At 39.5% G+C, this 18,103-nt stretch overlaps 1 protein-coding gene across 1 annotated transcript in view; it reads right to left on the minus strand.

Moving 5' to 3' along the window:
• LOC119410362 (CUB and sushi domain-containing protein 3) overlaps positions 1 to 18,103 on the minus strand; it is a 416,314-nt gene that overhangs the window by 114,900 nt on the left and 283,311 nt on the right. The window contains exons 33-38 of the mRNA XM_037677273.1: positions 16,538 to 16,656; positions 13,972 to 14,041; positions 10,816 to 10,932; positions 7,717 to 7,926; positions 5,774 to 5,962; positions 4,657 to 4,834 (exon numbers count right to left, since the gene is read on the minus strand). Coding sequence (XP_037533201.1) covers positions 4,657 to 4,834; positions 5,774 to 5,962; positions 7,717 to 7,926; positions 10,816 to 10,932; positions 13,972 to 14,041; positions 16,538 to 16,656 — 883 coding nt within the window. The remainder of the gene's footprint in view (positions 1 to 4,656; positions 4,835 to 5,773; positions 5,963 to 7,716; positions 7,927 to 10,815; positions 10,933 to 13,971; positions 14,042 to 16,537; positions 16,657 to 18,103) is intronic.

Here is an 18,103-nt window from a genome sequence, read left to right on the forward strand (position 1 = left end):
CACACACACACACACACACACACACACACACACACATATACACGATGGTGGCCATCTTGGATTTTGATATGGAAACCCAATGTTAGAATGGAACTATTCTCAAGCCTAGATGTAGCAACACTCCAAATTATTTGTCAATACCTGATTATTTTATATTATCCACCTCACAAAATGGACAGGCATTTATGGTGGCAGCCATTTTGGATTTTGATGTGGCAACCCAGTTTTTGACAGGAACTAATGCAGCCACACACCATAATGGAAGTTGGTACCTCACTTGTTTTTTTAGTTATGATCAGAACATGCAGGGACATACGGACAGATGGCATTTCCAATTCCTCCTCTTCACTCTGCAATTCTGGACAAATATTAGAAAAATGAATTTTTGGGATGTTTAGATGAATGGGGAAGTAAAAACTTGCTGTCACAATTTCCACAGCATTGCTATTTCCTCCAAACTATCCTCAAACCTCAATTGCCGACGCCCTCCAAACACAACAAATATGTGAAATTGTCAGCATCATTCAAAAGATGAAAGGAAGTCAACAGAGACCTTTATGTATTTAAACTACAAAGCAGAGACCAGGTCAGTATTAGCCTCTGAAATAGTTACAGAAGTTCTGAAAGCGACAAATGAGATGCACCGTGAGCTGGTGAAAAATGCTGAATGTTGTCGCCCAATCCACCTCTGGCACATGGAACGGAAGCCCCGAGTGAAGGAGTTCAAGTATCTTTAGACCTTGCTCACAAATGAGATTACAGTGATGTGTCAAACTGACTAATGGAAAGTACTGAAATGCCAAGCAGAAAATAGAGGAGAGCCTGAAGGTGAATTTTGTGATTTATGGAAACAAAAAGTTGAAATGAGCCACTGGCTGGGATCATAGAAGTCAGATATTTGGGATGAACTTTGAGTAGACCTGCTGCAGCATCACTCCCACTGATAAAGAGCTAGTCGAGGCAACATACACATCTAATTAGGAAGCCTCCAGGGTGACTCCCCGCAGAGTTACATCAGGCACATCTGACTTGGAGGAGACTGGGGTAAATCTATAACTAAATATTCGATTTGGCCTGGATGAACTTCAGCACTGCACAAGTAGAGCTGCAGACAAGCTATGTTAAAAAGATCATTGTGGACAGTAATAATGAACTGGAGTGGCCCCAAAAATACAATTTTCACTTGATTATTATGCTGTTCATACTGTTTTATAAAATGATTCTCTTGAGAAATTTATTTGCTTTAGATTGCCACAAAAACCTACATTATTGTTAAACATTTACCTGCTCCAGGATGAAAATTGCTGGACAGGTAGATTGCTCTGGGGTAGTAAGAGGCCTCGCCATTAGCAGTAAAGCCATTTGTGAGACGCACATTAGTTGCAGACTCCAAAACAGAGAATCGTCTCTACTAATGAGAGGAAGGGAGGATCTTTAAACCTTTGTAAGTCAGGGTGAACCTGAAAGCTTCTTTTCTCTGAGCAGAAACATAAATTTAAAAGAAAGTACTTCTCCATTTTATATCGGTGCTGTGCAGGGAAATGCATTTTATTACCGGCATTTTCAGAGAGATTCATGCCTGTTCAGCAAAAATGATGTACACTAAATGCTTCTCTTGTATGTAGGTGTACCTTTAATATCTTAGATGCAAAAAAAAAAGAGCTTATGTCAGTTTCATTTCAGAGTAATCAGCAAAATGGGAGGCGGCAGTCAGGCAAGAAAATGAAATGTTGCCATCAGGGGACAGATTATTTATGCACCCTTTCATTTAAAACAGGACTACCAGTAGCTCGCTCCTGCTACAATATGAATGGCAACCCCAGACGCTTGAAGGCATTTCCTTTTCTGTATCACCCACGAGGACAGCTCCATGACTGCCTCAGGCTTTTCACTCAGCAGAGAGACAAGAGGAGAGGCAGCTGCTGGAGCGACAGAAGGCAGGTAGCATTGTTTACTGCTGTACGAGCCTGTTATCTGCCCCGCTTTCTGCAGACTAACAAACACCTCGAGTGACTCAAACTTGATGTTTTCATGCCGATACACGTTTCTGTCATTTTAGATGATACTGAGGAATCAATCTACTGTTTAAAATCTAACAGTGATTGTGAGATGATGGAGAGAGACAAGAAATAGCATGCTATTTATAAAGTATTACATTTGATTTTACCTTGGGGTGAGTCTGAGAAAAGCAAAGCCTCCAATGTCCACTCAGGTCAAAATATTTGAATAGCATGTTGGCTCATCTAACACGGGTCTCCCACCCCAAGCTGTGAGCGCAACGTGTTCAAATGGCTTTTAACCTCAGCACTTTGTCAGCTGTTAAATCCCTTCTGTGCAGCTCAAGTCTGCTTTACAACCAGAGGAAATACTTAGTGCAGACTGAAAATGAACTTTACTTTCCAATTCTTAATAAATCTGAGGGCTTCCATTCTCAAGGTGTTCTTTATTTTACAAGCAAGCATGACGCAAAATGTTATGTTTGTTGTATTTAGCCATGATTCATGTTTAACAATGATTTACAACATGTTTTTTTTTTTGCGCAAAAATCACAGATGAAAAACTGCGAAGTAGGAATAGTAGTACAGGTACTAAGTAGTACTTTATTTTAGTACATACATTTTATATATATATATATATATATATATATATATACATATATACATATATACATATATTTGATTTCAGTTCTCTGCCCCCGGCTACACTCTCGGCCACGCCCACTTCTCCGCTCTGCACGGAAATCAGCTGATCAGCTCAGGAGGAAGCTTCTCCCACAGCTGTGAGCTGCACACAGTTGCATCAGGTGCTAAATAATTTTAAATAATTTATTTTAAATAAAAAAAATCTGTGATGGACTTGTGACCTGTCCAGGGTGTACCCCGCCCCTCGCACAGTGACTGCTGGACATGGGCACCGGTGATCCCGTGACCCAAAATGGAAGAAGTGGGTAAAAGATAATGGATGGATGGATAAAAAAATCCATGCCGATCGTGCGGCTCATCCATCAATCAGCCAATTGTGTCATGTCCAATTTTACTTTGAAAAACCTCATAGAGCGAGTCCGGGAAAAACAAACCATGAAGTAGCGAGGGACTACTGCATTACCTGCACATATATTACCAGAATTTGATTTGTACATGTCCAAATTTCTGTGTTGGGATCATAAACCAAATACTGCTGTTACACAAGAGATTTAATGCAGTTTGTGCAGACCTCTGTGTTTGGTGAACTTTCTTTTAGTAACTAACTTTTAGACTGAGAAAGTCTCTCGGATGAGAGACGAAACGTTTCTACATTTTTTTGTTGTTTTGCTTTGTTTTGTTTTCTTTGAATGTCCAGAGGACCAGATTTAACTTTTTTAGATTGATGGGTAATGAGAGCAATTTTGTACTGAATTCTGTAGGTGACAGGAAGCCAATGGAGGTTATGGAGAATGGGTGTAATATGTTCAAATTTACGAGCCCTCAATAAAATCCTGGCTGCACTGTTTTGAATATATCGAAGCTTCTGAAGGTTTTTGCCGGGTATTCCAGTAAACAGGGAGTTGCAGTAGTCGAGCCTGGAGGGGACAAAAGCATGAACGAGTTTCTCTGCATCAGAAAAAGTGAGAGATGGGCGAAGTTTGGAGATATTTTGAAAATGGAAGAAACAGGTTTTAAACAGATGCTTAATGTGATTTTCAAATGTAAGATGAGAGTCCATTCTTACTCCAAGATTTGTAACAGAGGTGGAGAGGGGGTTGTCTTGTCCAGAAAAGGAAATAGTCGTTATAGTTGAGGTTTGAACCTGGTGAGGGGTGCCAATCAGTATGGCCTCTGTTTTGGAGCAGTTTAACTGAAGAAAGTTCTGATTCATCCATGCCCTTATCTCCTCCAGGCAGGTAGAGAGGACAGTGAGTGAAGATGGAGATGACAATGGTGATGATGATGCTCCAGTCCTCATGTAAAGCTGTGTATCGTCGGCATAACAGTGAAAAGAAATGTTGTACTAATTAATAATTTGACCTAAAGGCAGCATGTAAAGGGAAAATAACAGAGGCCCTAGAACTGACCATTGAGGGACAACACAGGAGACAGATGTGAGCAAACATCAGGAAGGAAGCTACAACAACTTTCACTGCAGATCAGACAACATCTGAACTGGAGATTTTGTGAACGTGAACAAACTGAGGGAGGAAATCAAGTCCCATTTTGCCAGTGTTGACATAAACCTCTTAAAGAAACTATGAGTGATGGACTTCAGCATTTCAAGCCTTGAGGACTGTGAAGATACTGTATCAGTGTAAAAACATCCAAAACTAAAGTTTTTTATTATTATTTTTTTTACTTCTTGCACATTATTTATTTATTTATTTATTTGTAATATAGGTAAGTGTAAGAAACAAAGCAAATTGTTTAATCGAAAAGAAAATACTAGGAGTCCATAATGTACACTAAAAAAACTTGTTTTTTTCCTTGATACAAGCGGGGCATGAAAGGTTGCGGAACAAGCTATGTAGAAAATTGGCTTGGTTTATTAAACCCCCAAATTGCTTGTATGTGAGAAAGGCCATCCACTGACAGCAAAGCCTTTCATTAAAAAACAACTGTGTTTAATTTGTGCCACAATATGATGATTAATTATTCATTTAATACCGAGGGAGAAAAGAGAACTTACCAAACAGTGATGTAGTCGTAGATTGGTTCCGTATTAATAACAGAGAAGTTTATGTAGATGCCATAACCTGGAGGTACTCTGACGGTCCACATGCAATCCTGGAAGTGTGGATACTCGGCAGGGTGTCCGGGAGAGTAAATCGTTCCGTTCATGGATGTTATATTTCCACCGCAGAGCGCTGAAGGTAAAGAACGCAGTCGAAGATGATAGATAAAAATGGATGGCTATAGTTTCCTCCAGTCATAAAAAAACACTTTTATGGCTGCATTGCCTCTAACTGTGGATAAAACAAACCATAACAGCATGCTACTGGTTTATCGCAGAGCTGCTGGAGGGAGAAAGCAGCTGTTAGATACTACAGCACTCGATGATCGCAGGTCGCTGAGAACTTCATGACAACAAAAGATTTTAGAAATAAAACTATAGTCATATATTTTCACTTTATTAATGTGCAACTTTGATTGCAGTCAAAGCACAACACGTAGGATCAAAAATGCCTCTCCAGATACAATATAATGTGTAAAAAGCAAAGCAAACTACTTAACAGAAAACAAAATACCAAGAATCTATGATGTGCAGCATTTTTTTTTTATTTCTACCTCTTTCAGCTGACAAGTGATGGCTTAGCATACTCTGAGTGACTTCTTTGAAGACTTGCTAGACTTCCAACATACTCCTTTATTTTTGTTTCAAAGCCTCCTTCTATCATTATAATGAACTGCATCACTTTGAGTCATGCTTTTATGTCTCTAAATGATGGCTTGGACTACATGCAGAATTTAGAAACTACAGTATGTTCTTCTCTACAGCAAATATTTAAGGATTTTTTTTTACGTGGATGACTGGATAAACCTCTCTGCTTTAACTTTAGTCACAGTCTGAGTAAACTGCAGGACATTTTCATGCATTTAAAAATATTTACCTACCTAGCTTGGAGAAAAACACTCACTTTAAAAGTTACTAAAAGACTAACAATTTATTAATAGTGTAAAATGAGATTATTTAGAGTTCTGGCAGTGTAACAGATAAAAGGAGCCCTGTCAACGTGTTTCAATTAATTCTGCTAATGTGAAAACAGGAAGACATACATTGTGTTTGCAAGACATTGTATATTCACCTTCACAGCGAGGTATTGGGTGGTTCCAGTTCCTGCTGACTCCATGTAAACATGTGAGAGATGGCTCTCCCAGAAGAGTGTAACCTGGCAGGCACTCGAATGAAATGGTCATCCCCACGCTGTAGTCCTGACCAATCACGATGCCGTTACGAAATGGACGTGGGTCAGGACACCTCTGCAGCTCATATGCTGTGGGGAAAAAGTCACACCCATACACAGGAAATCCAATAAAGAAATTCTAAGAACATTAGTTATAAATCTTAATCTAATGTCACTGACAAATAGTTAGCACTCAGAAAGACTAGTGCAATTTGGGCATACTTTGGTTCACAAGCTGACCAGTGAACGGTGTGCAAATGGTAAATGGTAAATGGACTGTCCTTATGTATTGCCTTTCTATCTTATCAAGATACTCAAAGCTCTTTACACTACAATCTGTGTCCTCATTTATCCATTCATATAGCACTCTCCTATAGCTATACAAAGACTAATCAGTGCTTTAGATCACATTCTTACACCAATGGGATACATCGGAGGCAATGATGTGTTCATCGTCTTGCCCAGGGATACTTCAGCATGTGACTGATGGTGGAATCGAACACCCAACTCGCCCACTGGAGGACGACTGCTCTAACCACTCCACTGCAGCTGCCCCCAGCCAAATGAGTTGGCTTGCAAGGAGCAGAGGATGCAAGTGAAGGCATCATGAGAGGAGCAATAGTACAGTTGCAGAGTGTCCATCAGAGTCTAAACAAAGAGCCCAGTGGTTAATAATGGAACCAACAGGTACTAAAGGCATCCAAGCACATTGTGAAGATTCCAGTCATCCAAGACAGACCGAACCAAGAGAGAGTTGTATTGTGCACCAAGTATTACAAAACTCTATAATTTTGACTCCAACGTCCAGACACAGGTTTAACACTCTTTATAACCTCCATGTCCTCCCTGAACCACATCTCGACGACTGGTATCAGACACATTACAAGTTCACTGTCCCATACATACTGCAGACTGCTATCACCACAGCAGAGCCAGCTGCATTTTGAGTGGTGCTGTAACTGGAGCAAGTTTGTGGAGAGACACAACACTCCTGGCACCATGTTGTGAGGAGCCATAAGTTCTGGTCACCTCTGAGAGTTAATTGTGGGACACAAATGGCAGAGCACTACATCAGTCACATCCTGTGTCGCCATGTCTTACCTCTCGTAAGACAACACTTTGCTATAGACTTTCAGCAAGACAACACCCGTTCACAGGCGGCATGTTTATTTATTGCCTGTGGCTAGCAAGAATTCCCAATCTTTCCTCAACGGGTGGGATCAGCTTGGTTGTCAACTCTCTGCTGATCTGCCGGATCTTGAGAGTTACATCAGCTGTACTAAAGAGGTGTCACAATGTACCATCAGGACCATCAGGCTGCCTTTAACACCAACACCATTAAAAACATTTTATTTGATTTTCTAAAATTATCCCAACAGTCTCACATTGCATTTTCTGCATGTACTGTTTCATTTAAAGTCCATAACTTCATCTGAGCAAGGTAATTTTTTTTGTCAGTGAGTTTAATTAATGGCCTCAAATACAAATCACTGGCTTAAAAGTTGATACGTTTACTCTTAATGAACTTTGAAAATAAAAAGTGAAGCACTATCCGCCTACTAGTAATGCTCCCTTTCCTCATTTTCTTTAATCTTGAAAAAAATCCTTAGACAAAATTAATATTCAAGGTTATTTGCCGAGAATGTCTCCAAGACATTAGCATGTATTCATTTTTCAATACTCTTTCACCTTTTGCAATTAGCCTCTGCAAAAGTGTCTGCTTTGCAGTTTTGTCTATAATTTTATTTTGAGAATCTTGTATCTAAACTTTTTTCTTCTTTTGTTCCACTTCAGCTGCTGCTGCTATAAAAACAATTTAATCCAAACCAGTCTTTGCTGCTCACCCTGGTAGACAATGTGGAAACCAGGCTTGTTCTGGGAATAGTCACTGTGGAAGAAGAGAGTGGTCTCGTGGGTGGTGCTGAAGAGAGAATTGGGTACCAAAGGGCCGCTGAACCGATCAATCACTGTTCCTGTCTCCAGGGTCCCACTGCGCACCTCCAAATAGTCATGAACGGGCTCTGTGGAGAAGTTCAGAAACTGCAGATGGATCCCTAAAGTGCAAAAAAAAAAAAAAAAAAGAGTTAATATTAAAATGAGTTAATATCAAAGTGTTCCTTTACAACACTGCACTATGTAGGTCGATATTTGTATAAACCTACAAAGCTATTTTTGGCTGGACTGTAAACACAAATGTCAGTGACCAAATGATGAAGTCACCACTGGTCAGCCAACCAAGAGCAAATGCTTTCCCAATGGCAGCTGAACTTTGAAAAATATATTCTTGTCTGAGTTTGCATAAGTGATGAGGGCAGACTTAAACAAACACAGAGGTCAAAATTTCAAACAGACATTCATCAAATATTCATTTCCTGTTCTGATCCTCCCATTTCCTGGGGACTGTCAGCACAGTCAAAGGATATAGTTCTCCCTTTAGATGCAATCTGTCCTGGCATCCATTTTTTATGATATACCATGCAGGTAACAGTTTAATTAAAAAGAAGACAGAAATCAGAGTTTAGGAAAAATAAAGGTAAAGGTAAAGGTAAAGAAAAAAGTAACAAAAATAAAGTCAAGACTTCTCAAACAACTTTACCATGTCCTCTTTTCATAATGTTTATTTTTGAATTAAACCCTAAATTTTAATGAGTTGTGGCAGTTTTGAATACATAGTTTAACTAATGGGTCAAAAAAAAACAAAATTAAATTGTGTTTTTTGTATTGATTTTGTCAATTGAGTTTGTCTAGTTTATCTGTATTATTACTAGAAGAGACTTAGTACTTTTCAGACCAAGTACAATACAAGTACTTCAGTTTGGGCACTTGCTGATACTGAGTACCGATACCAAATACTACATATACATTACACAGTGACTTTAGAAAGACATTCCTTTTATTGACACAGCAGTTTGCTGTCTTAACATCTGTGTTCATCTTAAAATGTCTCTAAACTCTTGACAGTTTTTATGTTTTTGTTCTTGTTTACTTGCAAAGTGGAAGAGGAAAGGCCATCACCAACCATGAAAGTAGTATTACTCCTAAGTATTGGTGTGTTTTCATTAACACAAGTTCAAGCACTTGAGACCACTAATTATAACTCATCATGCAATTTTTTATTTTCAAGTACTTTTAGCAACAACAAAGTCCATAAATAAGAATTTTCAAACATAAAAACCATGATGTGAATGACTATCTAGTCTAAATGTTATTACAGAAATAAAACTCCTAAAGCTTGACACCGAAAGGTGTTTTTGCCTTTATATTACTTTGTTAAAATCAAAATGGTGATTTTGTTAAGAATATAGTGCAGGTAGTTCTTTGCATGACAAAATCATTTTAAAATGCCTTTTTTTTTAATTTGCCACACAAACATTTCTGATTTAAAATAACTACTTCAATCAAAATAATTAAACTTTAAACATTTCAGCTCATGGAGTCAGTGGTATCGTAGCAAATGAACAACCATAAAATAAGGCTTTTCTGCCAAAAACTGAATCATTGCTTTACAATTAAATGAAATAATTTGCTCTAAAGTGACTATTTCATTCAAAAGGATTATATTTTAAAGATTTGACTAAGCCCCTCCATTTGCAACTGGGTACTAGACTTCTTAATAAACAGACCACAGCCAGTGAGGATCCACAATTTCTCCTCCTCCACCATAACCCTTAGCACTGGCTCTCCTCAGGGGTGTGTGTTGAGCCCTCTTCTGTTTATTCTGCTCACGTATAATTGTGCAGCTACCCATCCAGGCTGTCACATTGTAACGTTTGCAGAAGATACAGCGGTGGTGGGATGCATCACAAACAATGATGAGTCCAGCTACAAGCAGGAGGTGGAACACCTGGAGAGCTGGTGCAGAGAGAATAACCTTCACATAAATGTGAAGAAGACAAAGGAGATGATTGTGGACTTCAGAAGGAACAAACACACCTACACATCCCTGAACATAAGAGAATCTGGTGGAAGTGGTCTCCAGCTACAAGTACTTGGGTGTACACATAAATGACAACCTCAGCTGGAGCAACAACACCACCAGCCTGATCAAGAAAGCTCATCAGAGACTCTACTTCCTCAGGCAGCTGAGAAGAGCTGGTCTGGGAAGCTCAGTCCTCACCTCCTTCTACAGGTGTGCAGTGGAGAGCATCCTGTGCTCCAGCATCAATGTGTGGCATGGAGGCTGCACAGCTGCAGAAAGAAAAGCTTTGCAGAGAGTGGTGAAGGCTGCACAGAAGTATGTTGGAGTCAGTCTCTCCACCATCACAGACATCTACACCTCCAGATGCAGGAAGAGGGCCACCTGCATCATGAAGGACCCCACTCATCCAGCACACACACTTTTTGCCCCACTCCCCTCAGGAAGGAGGTTGAGGAGCATTAAGTGTAGAACCACTAGACTGAGGAACAGCTTCTACCCTGAGGCTGTTAGACTCATGAATTTCTAACCAGAATAATCACTGTGAAAAAATTGCATTGTGTTGCTGCTGATCTGTTTAATGTTGATGTGTTCATTCGTGCTCATCTGCTCACACAGACTCATGCTCATGGTCGTGCTGCTGTTCATCATAATGCTTTTATGTTATTAGTGCTTAGTGCATTTTTAGTTGATGTTTTTCTTAGTTCATATCTTAGATGTTATCATAGTTTTTCTTTTACATTTTTTTTGTTGGATGTAACTGGGACCCTGTGTACATAATTTCATTCCACCACATGTACCACATGTGGTGCGAACGACAATAAAGAATCTCTGACTCTCTGTCTCTCTCTGACTCTGATTTGAGTTCCTGTTGTTGTTTAATAGAATGCATTTTTCATCTTTGATCATTAATTGAGTTACATGAAGAAGAAAAGCAAGTCAGAACAAAGACAATCAGGACAGAAGGTGCTAAGAACTACAGCAAAAAAGAAAAGGAGGAGGAGAACAGAAGGGGTGGGTTACACACCAAAGCCAACAGGGAGTTGAACTCTCCAGGTGCAGTCCAGGCTGCTCCGGTAATTCCCTGGAAAGCCAGGGCTGAGGATGATACCACTGAAGTCTGTCATAGAACCTCCACACTGAGCTGAGGGAGACCAAGCGAGGAGAAAGAACATGTCACTTCTCCACAGCAATGAGAAAACAAAGCAAAACAACAACTAGGAGGCTGCATATGGATGGAGGGCATAGAGCATGTTGTCTATATGTGTGCATGTTCTAGTACAAACAAAACAGCTAAGTGTGTGCAATGATGAGGAAGTAGCTGCTTATGCATGTGGTTTCAAAACGTGCAAGCATTTCATACTCTAGTGCTCATATTTAGTTTGAGCTTGTTTTGTTATTTAATCATGTCTTGACTTGTGCTTGTACATGTCGTCTCCACTGAGTGGATGATGCTCCATAAAGGCGTTCATGCAAACATAGCAGACTTTAGAGCATGTACTTTGTTCAATGTAGCCTTAAATCTCAATAAATGAGTCAATATTCAACGCACTCTTTTGCTCAGCAGTGGAAGTGATTGCTTCACCCTCTCGTCTGCCTCTTTTATTTGACTGCATTCAAAAAACACTTCAGCTTGCTGTGAAGGTTACACTCATCTCCTGCTCCTGTGACACGCATCTCGTCTTACAAGAACAGCCAGGTCTCTAGATTATTCTCCTGTATTGTTGATGTTTCTTAGGGGAGCATGAACCAAGACCAGATTGAGGAAAAACTAATAGGATAAAAAAAAGGCATTTTGCTCATGGTGGCATCCTGCTTGACCTACTTGTTTTGGGAAATAAAAGGAAAAAAAGGTGGAGAGGCACTTTCAAGGATGCGTTTGTTCAGGGGCACGCAACCACTTTGATGTGGGTCCATAGGCAACAAAGTGAATAAAAATACTGCGATGTTAAAGTGAGTTTACGTGCACTAAAAAAGAAAAGATTTAAACTAACTAGAGGTCCTGTAAACTTAAGAACACATATGTAACCATTAAAGCTGGGATTTATGACCATGATTAACTTTGAGACCATGCACAGTGGAAATAAAATGTGCCCCATCACTGAGGAATTTGATTAATAAATTTTTGTAGTTTTCAAAATGAGTGCTTTTCTGGACTGGAATTGAACAGGGAATATAAATAACCCTTAATGATTTTAGGTGTAAGGAATTTCAGAGGGTAGGAGATACACTGAGAATAAGAAAAGAGGTAGTTTCCTTTTTTTTTCTTTTCTTTTTTTTTGTCGAGGTGGCACAAAGTAATGGATCCTTGTGAGTAGAGAGTAGAGCTGTCATTTCTAACCCGAACCCGGAGCCCGGCCCAGCCCGATCTGGATTAGGGCCAGGCCAGGCCATAATAATGTGCTTAATATGTAGGTTGGACCAGTGTCGGGCTTTTGATCATGCTCGGCTGAGGATCCAATTATATGGCAACATGGCTTACCATACATTCACCAACCGCACGTGGCCATGTGACCGTGCGCTGTCCGGCCATGAAAGAGATTTAAAAAAAGTTCAGTTAAGCTTCAGATGGACTGCTGCCAGGCAGCAATCCATCCAAGCCCAAATGGGCGTTCGTTCAGCCACTGCACTCAGCGGACACGCGCGGCCGACGAACCAAACAGGTGAGATCTCAAATTATCTGATATGTCGGAGCAGGGTCCATGTCTGAATAATGCAGAATGCAGGCAGAAGCAGGAATTTAATGTGCTTTGACAGCCATGAAAGGACAAACACCCCCTCATCTCCGATCTTCTGCCCCCTTGGCCGCGTGCGTCTCCCGACCACTAATAACTATATAAGCAGTCAAAACCTAATTAAAAATGCCCCCGGGGGGGGGGGGGATTCAAGCCTGTAATTAATGTTAATTCGTAGGGTTGGGTGGGGTTCAGAAATTATGGCTATTTGTTGGGGTCAGGTCAGACTTTTTGGGCCCATATACAACTCTAGTAGAGAGAGCAATTTTATCCCCAACCAGGTGCAGTGGCAGAGCCAGGGGGCAGCCCGTGTTGGCCTTGGCCATCATAGATTGTGCTTTGGCCTACCCAAAAGCCACCTCAACCATTTGGCCAGCTTGGATTTTGACGTGGCAACCCAGTTTTTGATTGCAAACTTTTTCCGATTAGATTTAGCCACACAGCAAAATGGAAGTTGAGATATTTTCTACTTTTTTAAGTTTTCCAGCTCACAAGGTTTACTTCTATAAATATATGGTGGTAGCCATCTTGAATTTTGACAAGTAAACCTAATTTTCAAAAGGAAACTTTTTTACACCTAGATGTAGCCACACATCAAAAGAAAGAAGTTGATACCTCCATCCATCCATTATCTTTTACCCGCTTCTTCCATTTTGGGTCACGGGGGTCGCCGGTGCCCATGTCCAGCGATCACTGTGTGAGGGGCGGGGTACACCCTGGACGGGTCGCAAGTCCAGTTGATACCTCATTTATTTTAAAAGTTATCACGCTCACAACATGCACGGATGAAAGATGTCAGACGGACAGACGAATGGACAGGGTATTTCCAATTCCTCCTCTAAGCTCCGCAACGGGGGACAAAAATACAGCGTACAGCCACTGGAAGAACACTGGCACTACAGTGAGAGTGTTTGATTATATTTGAGGGGTAGAAAACCAGGACATGTTAGTATAGAAAGTACAGAGCTTCCTAAGTAATCCTTAGACTGGATCACTGTGGCAATCAAACATCAAAGGAAGACTCAGGGAGACTGCAGCCTCGAATCAGAGTTATCAAGAATCAAACAACAAATTGAGATGATGAGAACTCCTCTATTGATTTGCAACAGACCTGGAAGCAGAAAATTCATAATACCTTTCCCAAAGCCCTCCAACAAACAACCATCATCCCTTACCTCAATGCTACAAAGAAATTGTTGCTTTCCTTAATGCACTATAAATCCACTTTTAGAGCTTTGATCTTTTATGTGACTGTGTCTGAACAAAACTCTGGTATGACAAATGTCTAAATTAGGAGGAAGAAAAGTTACTTCAGTCAACAAGAACAGCTGAATGGCAAAAAAGAGAGAAAGAAACCAAATCTGTGTTTGCTGCTACAAATGTTTTTTTGTTGTCCACATTATCAGCTCATTGAAACTCTGTTCACTACAGAATAAGAGGAACATTACCTATACACAGAGGTACGGGGTAATTCCATCTCCTGACGGGGCCAGGCATGCAGGTAATATATGCATTGCCCTGTTCGAGAAGACAAACAAAACAATTTATCAAGCGCTTTAAAAACATATACTATAAAATCAGACCAGGAATACAACACAAGATATTTTTTGTTTCGTGGATTTATATACAAACATTTATTTTAGATTCTGTAAAGTCATTTTGTGTGTGTGTGTGTGTAAACTCAGGAGGTGAAAAGGAATATTTTGATGTTAAAAAAACTGACAAATCTATAAAAAAATGAGTTTAAATAGGAAAAAAAAACTGTGCTTTCTCATCCATATTTTAGATTTAACTGTAAATTAACAGAGTAAATGCGTTTATAAAATAAAATGTGCACTTTAAAAACTAAAGCACAGATGCCAAAATGTATAACCCATGGCCACACAACTTATCTCCTAAGACCCAACGATAATAATGCTTCTGTTTCAACAATGGCCTCAAGTCTATTCCTGGTTCAGACACTCAGCCTGAAGATGTGTGTAAGAAGTTGTTGGCTGGTCCAGAGAGGAATGTGAAAAAAGGAGAGCGCCTTTGCCAGGAAGAAAAATCAGTGTGGGATTAGTGAGGGGACTGTTAACACAATCCATTGCCGGTGGCCTTGGAAGGTTCTGCAGCTCAAAACGCTCCTGCTACAGTGTCGACTGAGGGAGGACTGAAAAAAGGAACAGCTCTTTAGTGACAGACACACAGAGCACTCTAGTCTGACACCCAGGAGGAGAGACATAATATGTGTATAAATGTAGTTATCACTGGGACAGCACAAATACCCCCAAAAAGAAAAGATGTTGATGTTGTCACATAGGTCGATTTCTTGTTGTGGCTTTTGTGAACTGTGCTGACTCTCTATGTTTATCAGTAGATGTTTATTCAATGATTACGCTGTAAGTTTCATTGAAATTCTTCCAGAAGGTCATGAAATATTTTGCTAACAGACATATAAGAGTTCACATCAAAAATCAAGCATCTTGCATGTGCAGTTAGCTCCTGGGAGTATGTGTTGGGGATGACTCTCAGCTACTACCGCACCGAGTTGTAGCTTCAAATCTGTCAAACTTACAAGAGCTACAGCCATTTTTATAATCACTGTAAACACATGGCTGTGGTGGCCATATTGGATTTGATTGACTTCAGAAGTAAATCAGAGAAAGTTGAGTTTCATTAAAATCTGATTGGTGTCTGAACTTTGACGATCAACAATCAATCGGTCATCATTTATTTATCAAGCTCTTTACAGCTAACAAACAGGGCTCAACGTGCTTCACAGCATAAAAGTTAAAACAAACAATAAGAACAATACAAAAATGTCAGAGTGCCACTAGGTGTTAAAAGTCTGCCTGAAAGAAAAGGTTTGAAGCTTAGATTTAAAAAGGTCCAGGTCAGCGCAGGTCATGAGGGCGTTGGTTCCACGGTCTGGGTGCAGCGACCGAAAAGGTCCGGCCACCCGAACATCGGTATGTGGACAATTAACTCTTTGAGATAATTAACACTGATTCAAGTGCATGTGCTGCATATTTATATTTCAACTTTATGTTGTTTTTTGTTGTTGTTGTTTGTTTTGTTTTCGAACTACATCACCTACATTTATAAATATTATTCTCACAGAGAGAAAATAAACCTTGATTCATTTGAGGGTCAAAAAAAAGAGTCAAAGATTTTATCAAAAAAATCTCATTCATCTCGTCTTTCTTCCACATTTACACTGTCAAAAAATATACTTTTCATATATTGTTGACATAATTAAGTGATCTGCATTTGTAAATAACAACATCTAAAAAGTCGGTTGTCTGGAGATCTGTTGGTCCTTTAAAGGAGACTTGCTTCAGGCAGACCATTAAAGTAAGTGGACAGTTTAGTTAGTGGAGCTAAACAGAAAAAACAATAGTGGCGAGAGCAACAAACTAAATATTTGTGACAATAAAAAAATGTTTTTCCTCGTGTGGGACAATATTTGATGACAAAGGACAAAGTGCCTTTATAAGTAATATTTTAGAATTATCATAACCTTTCTTAATATGATTTTACAACAGTAAAATGTATTAAAATCAGCACAATCTGGCCTCTCATAGCATCAGCAATTGATTTAGATTGAAATTGTTTACAATAATCAATGTTAATGAAAAAAAACACATTATTGATGAAAATATACAAGGATAATTTTCTAACATTAAGTGTGGCAAAAGGAAACATGTTTGCATCAATGCAACAAGCTGATTTTAGAAAATATTTTCAGCACATAAAAGAACATCTCATGCAGTGGTGCTAACAGAAAATTGCTTCTATTATTATTCAGTAAGTCTTATTACATTTAGTTTAATAAAAAAATACAATTTTGCTGTTTAAAATGTTAATTGAAAGTCAGTTCTTGTCTAGACAGTGCTCTGAACATCAATGCAACATCTCAACAACATTCAGGTTTTATGGTATTCCTTGAAGCGTTCCCTCCACCCTCCTACATCTGAGTCATCTATCGAGCCTATAAAAAAGCAAACGTCTGTTCTGTTTGGTTTCACTTACCTGCAAAGAAAATCCTTGATCGCACTGGAAGGAAACCATGTCACCCACGGTGTAGCGATCCCCCACTTTGTGACCGTTACTGGGTGGCACCGGCTCTGGGCACGAATCCAAACCTATTGCTTATGACAGAGTCACAACACACAAGTGTGGACAGCGATTATTCTTCTGCATAAAGTCACAACAGACAATAAAACTCAGGTTTTATTTGAGCTTCACGTTCCAGGACCCTACATATCACGGAAACATTTCCAGCACATATTTGCAGCGAAAAGAGAGAATAACGTCATCAAAATGAAATATAACTGTAATGGCCCAACAATATGTCCTTTTGAAAAACTTACCTCGCTTTGTAAGATTTAAGAAGCAGACAAACCATAAAGCTATTCTCCTTGTAGATGTAATCACAAAGTCTGTCTAACTGTGATCTGAAGCAATCACAGCAAAATTACAAAGCAATCTCTAGAGAATAACTTGACAGAAGCATTAGGCTCGATTCGAACAAAATGATTACAGTGTCACTTGGCAGGTCCTGAAAGGGCTCGCTCGCTGCTTTAATGGCATAAAAGCAATGGTGATGCTTTGGGCTACAGTATGTCAGCGTAGGCCATTTTAAGTAAATTAATCCCCCACTCTCTGTTTCAGATGAAAAATAAAATTAAATCTCAGTTTCATCTGTCAAAGAGGCACCGAGGAACACCTTTAACATTTTTCTCCATTACTGTTAGATTCATAATTCTCCATAAAAAAAGGCTTGGGGTAGGGGGCAGATGCTTCTTTTGGAAGCTTTTAATTTACCCAAGTCATGTGTAACTGGGTTGTTTGAATGCCATTTGGATGCATATTGTTCTGTTAAAATGGTCTATTTAGAAAGTTAATGTTCCTAATAATGCAAAAAGAAAAAAAAAAAGCACAAACAAAATAAAATACTTTCTCTACGATGTAAAAACTCTGAGGAAGTTAGAGAGTAGGGAAGAATGGGAAGGACACTAACAACACAAGAGAGGTTTCTTGATCTGTGTGCAGGAACAGACAACAAACGTGCACGCTACTTTAAGGCAGAAAATACCCATAATTTTACAAGCACCCTCATTCAAAGGCTCTCAGAGCGGGAACAAGTACAAACGAGTAGGTGGGTGGGTGACTGTAAACACTAGAGCAGATATAGAAACACGCATTTCAGAACAGAAAGGCAATTCATCACAGAGGAAAACAGCAGCAGTGGACACTTCACTCAACACCTGCAGGAAGCCAAGAGAGTATTTAAGTCAGAGTTGATGCAGACACAAAAAGGGTGACGGGCAGGAAGCTCTACTAAAGCAGGGAAGATGCAACAGTTTTACTGTACAATTGGAGTGGGTGGATTCTTTCAAGCAGGGAACTTTAGTCATCTTTGGGTTTAAATAATTAAAAAAAAAAACTATAAAATTTAAATTGATTTCCAGGAGATTTAGTTCTGTCAGTCATAAAAGCAGTGAATTTCTGTCACAAGCAAAGCTGCCAGGAGATAAGCCTGACACTGAAGAACCAAGATGCTATAAATACAACAGTATAATGAATTTATTCTGG

This window comes from Nematolebias whitei, chromosome 5, assembly GCF_014905685.2.
Source record: "Nematolebias whitei isolate Nwh7 chromosome 5, NemWhi1, whole genome shotgun sequence".
NCBI classification, from domain to species: domain Eukaryota; kingdom Metazoa; phylum Chordata; class Actinopteri; order Cyprinodontiformes; family Rivulidae; genus Nematolebias; species Nematolebias whitei.